General features: G+C 44.1%; 1 protein-coding gene across 1 annotated transcript in view; it reads left to right on the forward strand.

The window, feature by feature from the left end:
• TXLNB (taxilin beta) overlaps window positions 1-15,109 on the forward strand; it is a 122,679-nt gene extending 107,570 nt beyond the window's left edge. The window contains exon 10 of the mRNA XM_066605488.1: window positions 12,089-15,109. Within this exon, the coding sequence (XP_066461585.1) occupies window positions 12,089-12,550 (462 nt within the window). The 3' untranslated portion in view covers window positions 12,551-15,109. The remainder of the gene's footprint in view (window positions 1-12,088) is intronic.
• The last annotated feature ends 2,209 nt before the right edge of the window (window positions 15,110-17,318 follow it).

The following is a 17,318-nucleotide window of genomic DNA, read 5'->3' on the forward strand; positions in this document are numbered from 1 at the left end:
AAGCCATACCATTAAAATGCTCCCTAGACCATGACATTACCACCACCGGCCTGTTAAACTCCAACAATGCACCCATGGAATACATCTTTACGCTGTTTACATTAGATGTAGACCTGGCCATCTGCATGGTTCAGCAGGAAATGGGACTTGTCACTTTAAACAAACTTCTGCATTGTGTCCAAGGTCCATTGACATATTATGTTGTTGGCACTGATGTGGGGCCGCCAGGGGCACCCTTGTTGGTCTTTGAATATTGAACCCCAGTAGACACAAGGTACACCACTTGGTCATTGTGGAACATTGTCTAACTTCCCCAATGTTGTACTGCTGGATAGTTGGTCCAGAGTGGCATGTTGCTGCTGAGATACTATACATGCCACCCAATGCTCACCTACAGGATCAACCACATGTCGCCTGCTACTCTATGATCTTCTATCAATATCTGTTAAAGGTTCAACCAGTCATGGTAAAATCTTGATACCATGGTTCGGAAACAACCAAGAAGTGCGACTGTTCCAGAAATACTGGCACCATACCTCCAGTTACCTGGCAAAAACATACTTTTCTAGGCCTGCTCCCTTCACTTGCTTGCCTGTCAAACCCTGGAGGTTGCCTCTGTGTATTACAGCCATTTCCCTACAGTGTAGCCCCCTGTCTGATGCTTATCAGGCACCATCCTGAGGCTCACCGAAGGGACAAAGGGTTTCAATAATGACTTATGAAAAACCCTATGAACCCTCCATGTAGCTGGCAAATCAAGTTCATAAGCAAGCGGATTTACTACACGCGTGATGACAAAGGGACCCACGTAACGCGGCGCCAGTTTCAAAGACGGAACCTTCAATTTGAGATTTCTAGAAGACAAATATACCTTCTGTCCCATCCTGTAAGGTTCAGATCCTGACAGACTCCTCCCACTACGCAACTGCACACGAGCCCCCGTTGCTTCCAGGTTCTTCTGTACTTCTTTCCATACCCCCTGCAGCACATCTGTGGCGACATCAGCTGCAGGACAGGCAGACGGAGTAGAAATAGCTGTAAGGAAGCGAGGATGCTTACCATATACGCAAAGGAATGGAGATACCCCAGTGGAAAAACAAGTACGGTTGTTTAGCGCAAACTCTGCCAACTGCAGGAATTCTGTCCACTGATGAGCCTTTTCGCTAGCAAACAACCATAAATATTGCACTAAATCCCGGTTCTTCCGCTCTGTCTGACCATTAGTTTGCGGGTGGAATGCTGACGAGAAGGAAAGCAGCATTCCCAGGTTTCTACAGAAGGCTTGCCAAAATTGCGCAACAAACTGAACACAGCGATCAGACACAATGCTCTGTAGACAAATTATTTCTTTTACAAAAATCTTGGAAAATTCTATTGCAGAAGGTAGCTTCTTTAATGTCATAAAATGTGCCATCTTTGAGAAACGGTCCACAACTACCAGGATCGTGGTGAATTTCTAAGACTCAGGCAGATTGGGGATAAAATCTACCGATAAATGCGGCCGCAGACGAGATGGCACTGGTAACGGTCTCAGGAGACCCTCGGGACGACGCTGACGACTTTTACTGCGTGCACAGACAGAGCATCCCTTAACAAAGTCGCAGATCTCCCCAAGACATGCCTTGCCACCAGTAGTGTGTAGTGCAAAGATCCAGAGTCCCCTGAACCCTCGGATGAAGAACAGATGAGTGAGACTCTTCAATGACTCTCAGACGCAAGGTCTCTGGCGCAAACCATCTGCCCTCCGGCACCCCCGAGGGAGCGTCCTGCTGACAACCTTGTAGATGAGGAACAAGATCAGATTTTACAGCTGCCATCACCACCCCAGGTGCCAAGATATTCTCAGGAGCCACTGTCTCACTTTCCGGCGAACCGAAACTCCGTGAGAGGGCATCTGCCTTCACGTTCTTCTCCCCTGGAATATATGTAATGACGAGGTTAAACCTGGCAAACAACAACGTTTTTATGATCCGTATACACAGTAATGGGATGCCTTACCCCCTCAAGATGGTGACGCCACTCTTCTAGAGACCACTTAATTGCCAATAACTCATGATTACCCACGTCGTAGTTACGTTCTGCCGAACTGAACTTCCGCGAGAAGAGCGCACATGGACTATACCCAGGTCTCCCGCTGACTTCCTGAGACAATATAGCCCCTGCCCCCCCCTCGGATACATCGACCTCAATGAAGAATGGTCGCCGCGCGTCAGGCTGTACTAGCACCGGGGCAGCAGTAAATGCCCTTTTGAGATGACTAAAAGCCTCTAGGGCCTCTGGCGACCATCTTACCAAGTCGGCACCCTTTTTGGTAAGATCGGTCAGGGGTTGAGCAATAACAGAATAATTCTTAATGAATCTATGGTAAAATTTAGCAAAACCTAAAAACCGCTGGAGAGCTTTCAGGTTATCTGGTCTGACCCATTGGGAGATTGCTGCCACTTTATCAGACTCCATTTGAATGTCCGTGGGTGAAATTACATAACTAAGGAAAGACACTTGTTTAGTACTAAAAATGCATTTCTCCAACTTGACAAAAAGTTGGTACTCACGCAGAACCAGCCTCAGGTGCCGCACATGTGAATCCCAGTCTGGGGAGAACACCAGAATGTCATCGAGATATATGACCAAAAATACCCCCTGGAAGTCATGGAAGACTGCGTTCATAAATCCCTGGAACACAGCGGGGGCATTACAAAGTGCGAAGGGCATGACTAGACATTCAAAATGTCCGAACGAGGTGTTGAACGTGGTCTTCCACTCATCTCCTTTTCGGATGCAAATTAAATTGTAAGCCCCTCTTAAGTCCAACTTGGAAAACCAGTGGGCCCCTACCACCTGATTCAATAAATCAGGAATCAGGTGCAAGGAACACTGGTTCTTCACTGTAATTTTATTCAAAGCCCGATAATCCACACAAGGCCTCAATGGCCCATCCTTCTTCTCTACAAAGAAGAGACCTGCCCCAGTAGGGGAACTGGATGGCCTGATATGTCGTTTGGCCAGAGACTCCGAAATATAGGACTTAAGGGCTTCATGCTCACGCCCAGACAAATTGAAAATGGCTCCCTTAGGGAGGGGAGTGTTGGGGATCAATACCACAGTCCCACTCCCTATGGGGAGGCAAAGTCTCAGACAGTTTCTTGGAAAATACATAATGAAAATCAGACAAATACTCAGGAATTAGTATGGTATCTGCTGAACACATGGATATAGTAGCTAAGTGACTATGACAGAACAACCCCCAATGTGTCAATTCCCAAGTGGACCAATCAAATTGGAGATTGTGCAGTGCCAACCAGGGCATACCAAGCACTACATCAACTGACATCCTTTCCATTACCAAGAGCGACAGATTCTCAGAATGGAGAACACCCACACTGAACTGTAACATGGGAGTCCTACATTGTACAACCCGTGCAGACAGAGGGGTAGAATCAATACTAGTAAAGCATATGGGAATCTTTAAAGCTGAGAATTCAGTCATCAGAGGTCTGACAAAACTTAAACTAATCAGCCCCCGAATCAATAAAAGCTTGACCGGACAGAGTGAAATTCCGGAAGCCAATCTGACAAGGCACCAACAACTTAGGGAGTACCTGTGATCCTAGGCGATCCTCCCAAAAATTGCCTAGGATCTGAAGTTTTCCGCCGGTTCAGACTGATGTAGTAGACGCTTCTGAGGACAGGTCGCTACACGATGTCCGGCTTTCCCACAATAGAGGCAGAGGCGATGAGTCATCCGGAACCGTCGCCGTTCCTTGGGACTTAGGTGATCCACTTCCATAGGCTCGGCACCAGAAGTTGGCATGGGAGAAGTGGGAGCGGGTCTGCCGGATTCCCTAGCCTTATGGGCCTGACGTTCCTCTTTTCTAGATCTCAGCCTTCTGTCAGCTTTGACTGCCAATTCCATCACATCATTGAGTGTCACAGGAGCATGATGAGAAATGAATAGATCCTTGACCGCGTCAGAAAGACCCAACAAAAACACATCTTTAAGGGCGCTATTGTTCCAAAAGGTTTCACCTGCATACAGTCTAAATTTAGAGCAATAGTCCTCTACCCACTGATGCCCCTGACGTAGAGACATGAGATCTGGTCCGGTTCATCAAAAATACCTCCAAGTTCCTGAAAAAACAAATCAACTGACTGCAGACAAGCCAAACTCTCGGGTAAGAAGTAGGTCCATGTCTGGGGGGGACCCAGAAGTAAGGACATAAATCAATCCAACTTTCTGGGATTCTGAGCCGGAGGAGCGGGGCCGCATCTGAAAATACAATTTACATGCCTGCTGAAAAACAAAAAACTTGCTCCCCTTCCCTGAAAATACCTCATGAAGCGGACACTTGGGCTCAGGAATAGAAGGGGCGGTAGAAACATGCACTAACTCCCGCTGCTCCTGGGCTGCCATACGACCAGACAGGTCTTGGATCACGACCACTAAATCCTGCAACTAACTTGCGAGGGTACTCATCGCCTCCATTGGAGAGCAATTTTAAGGGCCAGTTATTATGTTAAGGTATACTACCCTTGATACGCCAGCCCAGGTGCCCTAGATCTCACCCACAACCCCTGTCCCTGCCTACTTGCCTCCTTTCCTGGCTAACCCCAGGCGGGCAACTGGGCAGCGATCCCTACTTTCACTAGGGACCGAAAAAGGGACACTGGTGTACCTGGATGGAAAGGGTAGAATACTGACTGAAAAGGCAGATGTAAATAACCAACACAAAGAATACTAAGCATAACTGAGGCAGATGGAAAAACCTGGCGGATAAGAGCAAAGTATAGCAGACAAGATGACAGAAGCAGGAGACCAACCGAGGCAGACTAGCTAGCACACTGAGAGAAACCAATAACAGGCAGTGATTTCCAGTCTCTGCCCGACCTTTATACAAAAGCCTCCGCCCAGTGGCGGAGAAAGGGAGACAGCCAACTCCCAACAGAGCATAATAAAAGGGAGCTCGTGCACGGCAGCTGCACTCACAGGTGCATGCACGCATGGTGCCGCGTGCCACCAGCACCGCGTAGCCCATGCCGGCCAGGCACCCGCGCCCCGGCAGCCGGACAACAAGCTAGGGGATGCACCCCGATTGCGGGACCCTGCACACCGCCGCCCCAGGAGGACCAGCAACCGCCACACGGTAACACATTTTTCCTAATATTTATGTTATTTAACCCAATTTTATCTTATAGGGAACATAGAAATTAGAAATATATCCCCCAAAATGCTGCTTCAGAATAGGGAGGTGGGTAAGACAAACTTAATATCCATTGGGTGTGTGGTTCCTGATGGTACCACACCCAAATCCTCTAAGGCTTTTCACTACCACACTCAAGTCCCATGACAATGTGCAGCCACCTCCAACACGGCAAAGGAAGCATGACCAATGGCAAAAACATAAATATAGTAGAGAGGCGTGCTCAATCAGCCATGGTAAAGTAAAATGTGTGTAAGTGATAAGTATAAATAGTAGTGATTACTTACACAAATGGTGAAGGGGAGTAAATTTCTCTAAATTCCCCAAAAAGTAGTTGCCTTCAGAGTCAGGCTTGTAAGCAGAGGGTATTTATTCCACTCAACATATTTTAGGGGTACAGGAAAAAAGAGGAATGAGCATCGCCGACTAAATGGAGGCGGGACAGGCAGAAACTGAACAACGAACGAAAAGTGAACAACGTTCATTGTTCAGTCGGTAGATCTATTTACACTGAACGATAATAGCTCAGATTCTCGCTGGATCGCAGGAATCCAAATGACAATCATTCCGTGTAAAAGCACCTTTACCAAAAATGACACCAAAGGAGACAGCAGGTGTGCTGCTTATTTTAAAAGCAATGTCAGAGTTTGCAAAGGACAAATTCTACCATGTAAACAGAACAGCCAAACACAGGCCTTCTCCCCCAAAAATTGTAGACCTACAACTGTTTCTTGTGCCTTAGAAATTTTTGTTTTGAGAGAAGGAGGAGGAAATATGGCGCAAGCCGAAGGAGAGCAGCAGCAGTTCCACCACCTCCACCAGCAGCAGCAACAGCACCATGAGAAAAGAGTGTGCTCCTCATGGACACATGAGAGTTGTAGCTCAGTATTTCCATATTCACATACTTTGGTGGGTAAATAGGAGGAGGAAACATGGTGAAAGCAGGAAAAAGTGAGCAGTGTGGTCTTTGATATAAATCTATTCTCAGTCATATGTGACTAAAAATTGCCAGCATGCCAACTAATTAGTGGAATCTGCCAAGGAGGTGCAGAAGTCAGATGAAATCCACGCCTTGTTAATTTTTATAAAGGTCAAGCAATCTACATTGTCTGTGGACAGGCGGAGGCGTCTGTCCGTTATCACGCCCACAACTGTGCTGAACACCCTTTTTGATAGCACACTGGCAGTGGGAAAGGCAAGCACCTCTAAAGCATGTTATGTTAGCTCTGGCCACTCATCCAGCTTAGACACCCAGACGTCAAAGACGCCAACACCATATCTGAGTTCTACCACGCAGAAGCTGACATACTTTTGGATTATCATAGGTAAGTGCTGTCTGTGACTGTGAATCCTATCCTGTGCTTTTGCTGCAGGCTGTGATGGGCTGAAAAAACTATGCCACACCTCTGTTAGACTTACCCTGCAACCGGTAGTCGCGCTGCTGCGGCGGCAGCTTCCTGTCCAACCACCATGAGCCACAGAGCTGCAATTCATTGCGGATGCATGCCTATGGACATAAGGAAATGCTCTGCTCAAGCTGCTTAACTGTCTGTCCTGGTAGTGCTGCATTTTAAAGTCCCTCTCCACTGCCTGAATGAGATTTGTCATTTTGGCCTTGTTGCAGGGATCAAGGAGGGTACCCAATAATGATCTGATGTTTTGATTTAGGCTATGCAATGATCTGATTAGTAGCTATTAGGGATGAGCGAGTATACTCGCTAAAGCACTACTCGTTCGAGTAATGTGCTTTAGACGAGTATGTCCCTGCTCGTCCCTGAAGATTCGGGTGCCGCCGCGGAGCGGGGAGCGGCGGGGGAGAGCGGGGAGGAACGGAGGGGAGATCTCTCTCTCCCTCTCTCTCGCCCGCTCTCCCCTGCCCCCCGCCGCAACTCACCTGTCAGCTGCGGCGGCTCCCGAATCTTCAGGGACGAGCAGGGAGATACTCGTCTAAAGCACGTCACTCGAACGAGTAGTGCTTTAGCGAGTATACTCACTCATCCCTAGTAGCTATGTAACTTAAAAGCACTCATAGACCTCAAAGTGCCTAAGTATGATGGCCCAGATTCCTCAGGGTCAGGCTTAAGAGTGTCCCCTGGCTGGTCCCGCTATCCACATAGAGTAGCTGAGGTTAGTGGTTGATGGAAGGAATGTTGTGTAGCCTCCTCCCGTCACTGGTCCTATATTATCCCCCTCCTCTTCTTCTTTCGCTATATGTCTACCATAGGTGGAGAAACATATTGGAGAAGACACCCCCTTTCTTGCCCAAAGTCAGCCTCCCTGTGGTCTTGAGTAATGGTAAACTGGACAGACAGTTGGGAGATTTGTATCCCTTCCTTCTCCTCTGAGAACACGACAGCATTGTCCCTGAGACCCTGTAGCGTCTGTGTCAGCAGCAGACAGCAGGGATGGTCATACTGATTAATGAATCATAATTTTGGTCGCTTCCTCAAAGTAGGCGAAAATGACATACATGTCTTTGATGTGAGGGTATTGAAAGGTGATATGAAGAAAATGAGGAAGGGGGTGAGGAGGGGACAAAGAAGGATGAATGTCCCTCAACTCTTAAAATGTGACTACCGCTTTCAGCTTCATGCTGTAGGACACTGATCCAGTGTGCTGTTAAGGTTATGTCATGTACTGGGCCATACTTGCTGGACTGCGTGTCCATGGTCAGGTGCCCCCTGCATTCTTCAGCACCAGGGACACATTATCACTCACATGGCGGTGCAGGGCAGGGATGGCTTTTAGGGCAAAGAAATGGTGTCTGGGCATCTGGTACTGTGGCTTAGCATAAGGCATCGCATTGTGGAAGGTGCCCGTGTTTACTAGCTTGAAGGACAACATTTCCATTGCAAGCCTCTGTGCAATTCTTGCATTCAGGCTGTGGGCTCATGGATGGTTGGGGTGATATTTTTTTATGTTTCCATAGCTGGGAGATGGAGGGTTTGCTGCTAACCTGGGAAACGCTGGAATATGGGATAGATGTCAATGTTAGTGAAGGTGGTGGTGATGGTGGTGGCTCAAGTTCTGCTTTTCATTTCCCACTCCTTGCCCCGAAGCCAGCAGCCCAATCGTCAATTGAAGGAGAGGCCTGAAGTAGGTGTGCTGCTCCTACACAAAACTGCCTTTCTGTCCTCAGAGGTTACTGCAAGAACACGTAGGGAGATGGAGGAAATGGCAGCCACAGCAGCGGAAGAGGGAGCAGGATGAGGCTGACTCTTTGCCCATGTGGACTCTCCAAGGCAGCACGTGATGGGAGTTCATGTGGCTGTTCATACATGTTGTGTTGAGGTTATTTATGTTCTTGTCCCATTTTAGACGCTTACGACAGATCTTACAGATGACCGCTCTTCTGTCATCACCAGCTCATTCAAAGAATGCCCAGGCTGCACAAATCCTGTGAGCAGACCTAGCTATGGGTTTGATGTTCTTCATGTTGGTGCTGCTGTGCCTAGTAGTAGCTGATGGTGATGATACAGCCCTACTCCCTGTCAGTGTGGTGCTGCCCGCAAAGTCCGCCTGTTCCTCCTCCCACTTCAAGCTGTTATCATGACTCTTCCTACATGTCCATGTTGGATCAAGCACCTCATTATCTTCCACCTCCTCTTCGTTGTCCTTTTCCTCTTGAATGGACTCTATGTCACAGGAAGCACTGGGAGCTGGCACCCCTGTTTCCACACCCCGGAGTACACACTGCCTGTAATTACTTACACAAGAGGGATAGGGGGAAGAAGTCCCCTTAATCCTCGAAAAGTAGTCGCCTCCAAAGTCAGGATTCTAAGCGGAGGGTATTTATTCCATCCAATGCGTTTTGGGAGTACAGGCAATAAGAACCCCCTCTATCAAGGGTATATACAATAACGGCAATGATAGAGCACCATTTACATGTGCTTACAAACAGTATATCCCCATTCACATGTTAGGTGAAAATAGCAACTGATGCTGAAAGTCACATGATGATGTGTCGCCCTGGAAATGATGCCATATTCATGCGTTCCTTTGAAAGAGCACATATTTATTCGCTAAAGCAAACACAAACTAAGTGAAGGAAAGTTTAAAAAAGAGAACGCATGCAAGAAGGAGCACCAAAGAATCAATACGATCTAACGAAGGAATGCACAAAAGGCAGTGAGCAGTGGGACCCAAATTCAAATAACACATGAAAAATCATTAAAAAACACAGTAGAGTAAAAAGGTTAAATTACATATACCATAGCTTTTATAATAGTAACAAAGTATTAACATGATTGTGGAGAGAAACAGTCTACAAATAGCAAACAACAATAATGACCACCCTTACGGCTCTATACAGTAATATTAAGCATGGATCGGATTTTGGATTCTATTGATTTTATACTTATTTTTAAATGGATCCGTTTTTTATTCCAACTAAAAGGTACAGCCGTGGGTACCGAATTATCACCAAGTCATGCAAACCTGTTTATGGGTCTGAAATGTTTGTTTTTTTTAACAGAAAAGAGATTGTATTTTATAAGCATTTTATTGATGATCAATTATTGATTTGGAAGAGTTCACAGGATGAATTGATGATTTTTATTGCTGAGGTTAATTCTGATAATTAGGCTCTGGCTTTTACTTCCCATATTGATTGTACCGAGATTATGTTTTTAGACTTACAGTTTTTTTTATATGCTTGCAATACACACAGAAACCCATTTTAAACATACTGATACGAAAAGTTATTTGAATTTTAAAAGTTGTCCTTCTCATAAGTGGAGGTCTTATACACCATATAACCAGAAGAAAAGGATCCGTAGAAATTGTTCATCAGGTATGTATTTTCAGGAAAAACTAAATGCTATCTTCTCATGACTGAATATGTTTTTTTATTAGATTAGGATTATGAGATTAGGATTTATATATATATATATATATATATGTCATTTTTTAATTGCTTTAATATATGTTTTAAATAAGAGTGGTTATTACTGTTTTGCTACTTGTAGTCTGTTTCTTTCTAGAATTATGTTAATATTTTGTTATAACAGCTATGATATATGTAATCTAACCTTTTACTAATATGCTTTGTTTGTATAATGATTTTTAATGTGTCCTTTGCGTTTGGGTCCCACTGCCTACTCCCCTGTCCGCATTCCTTCATGAGATCGTATTGATTCTGTGGTGTTCCTTCTTTCATGTGTTTGCTTTTTCAAACTTTCATTCACTTCATTTGCTTGCTTTAGCAAATACATATGCGGTCTTTCGAAGGAACATACAAATAATGGGCATAATTTCAGAGGCAACACGTTGTGATATGACTTCCAGCATCAGGTGTCATTTTCACCTCACATGTGAATGCTGAGTGCTCTTATCGTATATAGTATTGCTCGTCTTGATCGGCCAAACAATATATCACTCTGATTTTGCAAAATCGAATCAGGTTAGTCTGAACCGGCTTTTGGTGAAAGTTGCGGGACAGGCAATTTTATAGGCACAGTGTAACCAGCGGACATTTTACAGTTGAGCAAAGGGCATAGAAGCTGCATCACTTTTATATCTATATATATAAAGACGAAAGCCCTCACTGACTCACTGACCAACTCACTGACTGACTCGCCACTAATTCTCCAACTTTCCGATGTCGTAAAAACATGAAATTTGGCACAAGCATAGATTATGTCCAAAATAGGAAAAGTAAAGCAGTCCCAACTCGATTATTCAATTCTAAGCACAAAAGAATTAGCATCCAAATTTTATGTACGGAATCTAAATTCTCTCACTTGAAATTTGGCACGAGCATTGATTATGTCATAAATAGGAAAAGTTAATGGGTCCCAACTCGATTATTCAATTCTATGTGCAAAAGAATTAGCGTCCAAATTTTACGTACGTAATCTAATTCTCTCACTTCCTGATGTCATTTTATATAAAGGAAACATTGCATGGTTGCCTCCACATGGTGTTTCCTGGATAACGCAAAGAACCATGCAAAATGGTGAACATATTTTTTCCCCGTGTCTCTAAAGTAACCACGACTTCATAAGATTTTCCGTGTGAACACCAGATTAACACCAGTACCAAATTAACCCGGGCGAAACCAGGTATATCAGCTAGTATATATATAACAAGCAGTCTGTTGTTAGGGCCAAATATTCTACAGAGGATATATTGCTGCTGGTGTGAAAGCTTATACAGTATACTAGCATTTTATGAATTCATGAATGGGTGTGAGTGAGACCTGCCTCTGATTGGCTCAGCGCTGAGCCAATCAGGGGCAGGTCTGACTCACACCCCCTTCACACCCACTGCAGGCTGGCTGCACTGAACTCCCTCTGCTGGGACAAGGTGAGTATATATATTTTTTTTATTTTTACACATTTCTGGATGAATTGCAGGGAAGGGCTTATATATTTAAGTCCTTCCCGACAATTCATCCCGCGCACGCCGGCAGCCCATTGCTTTCAATGGAGCCGGCTGTATTGCCGGCTCCATTGAATTCAATGTGCTGGACAGCTCCGGCCCGTTTCTAATGAAACGCGGCTAGGAGCAGATTTTTCGGGCGATTTCTTTGGCCCCAGTCATGCGATTTGCGGATGCGCATCCGTCATGCGATCCGCAAATCACGCGAAAAAACACCCGTGTGACTAAGGCCTCATCCTGTGGTATTAAGACTTTAAAAAAATTAATTCACGAAAAATTATGTTGAAAAAAAAGTCACCAGCATTCAAAAAAATTAATTAAAAAAGTTGATTTGAACAATGCATCGTGTTTTAATGATACATTCCCTTTAAACATGAGGGCAAGTCATGTCAGTGTGAGGTTTTGTATGTAAGACCTAGTCATCGGTAACCAGTCCTCGTTAGCGTTGGATGTGTCATTTTACCATACAAAATAATTCTACCTTTCCTTGTTGCCCTATTTTCCTGCAGAAATCCATGAGAGCTAAAGAATATGAATGCTTTGTTGTAAAAATCGAGAGGCTGGAGAAGCTTTGCAGAGCACTGCAGGAGGAAAGACTTGAACTTTACAAAAGAATTAGAGATGCCAAGACACGAGATGAGGAGGAGCAGGAGGAAGAAACAGCGACCGAGGACCTGGATTCTGCTACGGCTGCTGCTGATGAAAAGGCGATCACAGAGTCTTCAGTAATAGATGAAAAGATCATCAGAGATTTGGAAACAGCTTTTATGGTGACCCACACTTTGGTTGAGAAACCAGAAGAAAGCAGTCTAAAATGTCTACAATCAGATGCCGACAAATTGGCCACTACAGGAGAAAATCCTGCACAATCATTACAAGATGCAGCCTGCTCCGATTCTACAGAGCAAAACCCTAGCAAAACCAAATTACCACATGTAACACCAAAGGATGATATGGAAGATATAGACTAAGCTCAACGTTACACTCTATGCCAAGATAGTAATTTGTGTTAGATGTGTTAGAAACATTATGTGGCTGGCACCTTCATCAGCACTTTAAATATATGTCAAGCAATCCCTTTAAATACAAGGCGCAAACAAAGAATAATCGAGAAAATACCAAGATGACTTTTTCTATTTTTCATGTTAACACAGAACAAAGATACGTTTTCCTTTGGAGTAAATGCATAAATAAGTCGTAGAGTCACCTTTTATACAACATTGGAACATACAGAACAGTAGAGAAATCTATGCTAGTAACATAACTATATAGATCCATGTATTGGGTGATGGAAAGAGTCGTTCTACCCTAAAAAGCCATTGTGTCGGTTACCTGAGGATTTCTCTCTCCGTTTCTAATAATACAATACATAGAGTATTTCTCCACACTGCTTTGTACAAATTTCCAATATTAAAAGAGCCGGCAATTTAAATGGGTTGATCCATTTTCACTTGACATTGGCTTGTTTATGTTATAATATACATTACCTCCATTGATTTATTCCAGTCTTGAATGTTACCCATAAATCTATATATTGAGCTTCTCTTCAGGGCAAGCCATAGGTCGGATTCTCTCAACTTTTATTGATGGTACACCCTTATGGTGCACTATTTATTGCCCAAATATACTGTTACAGTGGACAAGAGACCACACCATGCCAAAGTAGCATTACTGTAAAGTGCCCAAAAATACCACTGCCAAACAGTTTAATAAATGCAGGAATGTAGCTATGGCACGTACAACTGATTTCCCATTGGCTTAGGCACCAGGGGCGTAACTATAGAGGATGCAGGGGATGCGGTTGCACCTGGGCCCAGGAGCCTTAGGGGGCCCATAAGGCCTCTCTTCTCCATATAGGGAACCCAGTACTATGAGTAAAGCATTATAGTTGGGGGCCTTGTTACAAGTTTTGCATCGGGGCCTGGGAGCTTCAAGTTACGCCTCTGTTAGGCACTAAGACAGGGAGCAGGAGTGCCAAAGTTTCAGGCGTTCAGGCCATCAGGGACAGTGCTGCCCCTTTTTGTAGTGACATAAGGCTGCCTTTGCATCACACAAGAAGGCAAGTGAAAAGCAAGTTGTAACGAAAGTTAAAGGCAACAGTAACTTTTATATATGGTAAAGTTTACTGAACTGCTACAAGCTAGTAAGTTGGAGTCACCTGAATATAAAAAATACTGTTTAAAGAGCCATTGTCATGTGACAGAGGCACTTTAACAGGGGAGTCAGACCTAGAAGACGGCTGTATACTATACCTGGTATGAAGCTGAGAAAGGCATTGGTTAGGAATCACTGAGGCTGTCAGTTTCCCTCAGCTAGTCAGCATTGATATGAACACTTTAAAGGTCCTTTTCAGCTGGATGCCAGGCAGGTGGAAACTATTTGTACTCACTAATTTGACAATATATGGCTATAAAATGCACTTGTTTATAATGCCTAATGGCAGTGACAGTTTAAAGAAATAGATTGGAGTGAAAGCTAAATGGTGTCTGGTTAAATTGTGTAGATGTTTGAATATACTGCACTGATTGTATCTAACAGTCTAGTTTATAGTAAAATAGCCCAATTATGTTAGATGTGGAAGCATCATTGCACTATACTTTTAATAATTCTAATAATAATGAAATATCTACATTCTGCTGAACATCCTCCACATATCCTTCTGTCTGCTTCTTCCCATTCTTTCTTCTTAACTGTCAGTAACATTGTCTATGCATTTAATAGTATCAGTAGCTGTGGTCAATGGCAGTTATACTACAGCGTATGAACACAGAGAACCAGCCATAATACAGGCAAAGATGTACAGTAGGATGTTTCCTAGCACTCCTTAAGCTGGAAGGACAGGCAGTAGGGAGAAGAAAGGGTGAGATGAAAAAAATAATGCAGAAGGTTAGCATAGGACAAGAGCTGTAGTACTTTTAGCAAAAACTCACTGTAAAATTGGAGTTAAGCTGGTCATACACATGCAATGCTTATTCGGTTGACAACTAATTTTCCCTACTCCACCCAAAATATGCCCACTTAGCTTAGCCAAGTGTATATGTTTATTTCAATGGTGTGAGACCCCGCTGGCAGCTGTTTATATTCCCTGCAAACAAAGGATTAGACATGTTGAAATTCAACTTGCTGGATCCATTGTTCCCTTGACAGCTGCCACCGGAAAACAGTTGGGAGACCATTATATATATTAGATCATCAGTCCATCAAAGTTCATAGGTTCGACCAACTTCTATCCCATTTATATGGCTTGCTTTAGGCTTTAACATATGTTGTTATAATTGGCAGATGAAAATCCAAATAATTTTTACTACCTGCAGATATTCCAGAAGAGCCAGGCATCTATAAGCACAGCTCACACAATAGGACATGATACACTAATGCTTTTTGTAATTTATTGATACTAATAACAAAGTCAACACACTTTTTGACAAGTTTTGTTAAAATGGTTTGGTTTTGGCTTTTATTGCAGTGACAAAGCCAAAAGTGGATTTTTATTGGAAAACAAAAATAAAAGTTTTCGTGAATACCTTATAACAAAAAGACTTTTTATTTTGTTTTAAGATGGAGTCTTGCATGCACAGGGCTAAAAATATATAAATACAAGCCTATATAGTTGCACTAGCATGCTGTTGATTTTTTTTTTTTTTAAAACATGGTATACAACTTTTGTGTGGGAACACCGTATATTAGTTAGCTATGCTTTTTAATGCAGATTAAAAAAACACTGCCTAGTATCATACATTTGGCATATGTTTGGCTAATGATAGCTTATGGTCACCATAGCATATACTGTACGCAAGGAAGTGCTCATGACTCTGTGACCTTGAATCCTACTTGTTTTCTAAGGCCTCATGTCTACGGGCAAAATCAGGCCCGCTACGGATTCTCCATGGAGAATCCGTAGTGGGTCCCTCCTGCCCGCGGACATGAGGCTGAAAATAAGAATAAACTTACCCGCAGCGGACCGGGCAGGTCTTCTCTTCTTCACGGCCGGATCTTCTTTCTTCGGCTGGCGGGTGTACTCGGCACACCGGCTGCCTGCCGCGCGCATGCACCGGGCACATCCGCCGGGCCGAAGAAAGAAGATCCGGCTGTGAAGAAGAGAAGACCTGCCCGGTCCGCTGCGGGTAAGTTATTCTTATTTTAGGTCTCCTGCGGATCCGGACGGCTTCCATAGGCTTCAATAGAAGCCTGCGGGAGCCGTCCCTGTGGGAGACCCGCACCTAAATGGAGCATGTCCATTTTTTTTCATGCTCCATATTTTTTTTTATTCACTTTTATTGACCATCCGCGGGTATTTATCTACCCGCGGGTGGTCAATGCATCCCTATGGGATGCGGATCCGTGTTCGGGTGATCCGCTGCGGATTTAAAATCATCTTTTGCCCGTGGACATGAGGCCTAAAACTATGAGTTTACTTTATAGAGCACACAGATTCTCTTTTCCTCGCAGTATGTTTTACCTCTGGAAGATTTCAAGGGATGTTGAAGGAGTCTGAAATAGTTATGACTGAATTGAACCTTCTAATATACCTATAGGATATGTCAGAAGACGGTTTTATCACGACTTCTGTTTTAAAATGGTAGAAGTTGGCAGCACATATTGTATAGATATTTAACAAGAATTGAGAGACCTTTACATTACTAGAATACAATTTACCAATCTACAAAAGAGCAAATGGCTTAGGCCGCCCGCACACGAGCGGAAATCCCGCCGCGGGATTTCCCGCGGGATTTCCGCCGCTGAAAGTTTGCATAGGAGTGCATTAAAATACGCACTCCTATGCAGACGGCCGCGGTTTGGCCGCGCGAGATTTCAACAGATTTCAACAAACCGCGGCATGTCCTAATTTTCTGCGGGGCACGCACTCACCCGGCCGCCGGCTCCGGTCTGCGCATGCGCCGGCTGCGCGGCAGCCGGTACATGAAAGAGCTGGGGCCGCCAGGCGCGGGTGAGTACGCGCTCGTCCCTGCAGGCGCTCGGGTCGGATCGCGCGGCGAGAATTCTCGCTGCCGGAGCCGACCCGCTCGTCTGCAGGCGGCCTAAGTTTAGAAAAAAAGGTGTTATCAACACATACAGTACAACATGAAATGTCTACCAATGTACAAGTCTTGACCTTCTCTTGAACGGGATAAAGACGACTGATGGCACAATGGAGAAAGGACCAAAATAGACCATAATCTTCCTATGCTTACAACAACTGAAGACCCAAGGACTTATTCTAATCTTGTTTAAAATCCAGATCAAGACAGCTTTGACTCAAGAGTGTAAATTATTCTATTTAAAGTAGTACGCTGTGTAGTTCAAACATCGCTCCAAACGCAAAGTGGACTATTCCTACATATATGGGTTAAAAATGGTCCATACTTATACACAGCAGCACTACATGGCACATTTGGATCAACATAGATTAGCATAAATAAAAAGAAGAAATGTGTGGGTAATCTAGTGATAGGCTAGAGATGAAGACATCTACCTGTGTGTAAGGGCAAGTTTGTTACACTATTTCATTCCTCTATGAGGGTTTATTTACATGCAGATTTGTTGCTAAGATTTGTGCAACTGAAAATCATTTCCATTCATCTGTATTGTGTTGTTTCTGCAGGAAGAAACATTTATTTCTGCCATTCCAATTCAGAATTTCACTTATTTGACAGGTTAATGATCAAATGCTCAAGTGACATTTTTCGCCCACAAAGGCAGTGGTTGACAAATGCAAACAGTGATGTAAAACTAAGCTAC

This window comes from Eleutherodactylus coqui, chromosome 1 (genome assembly GCF_035609145.1).
Source record: "Eleutherodactylus coqui strain aEleCoq1 chromosome 1, aEleCoq1.hap1, whole genome shotgun sequence".
Taxonomy (NCBI): domain Eukaryota; kingdom Metazoa; phylum Chordata; class Amphibia; order Anura; family Eleutherodactylidae; genus Eleutherodactylus; species Eleutherodactylus coqui.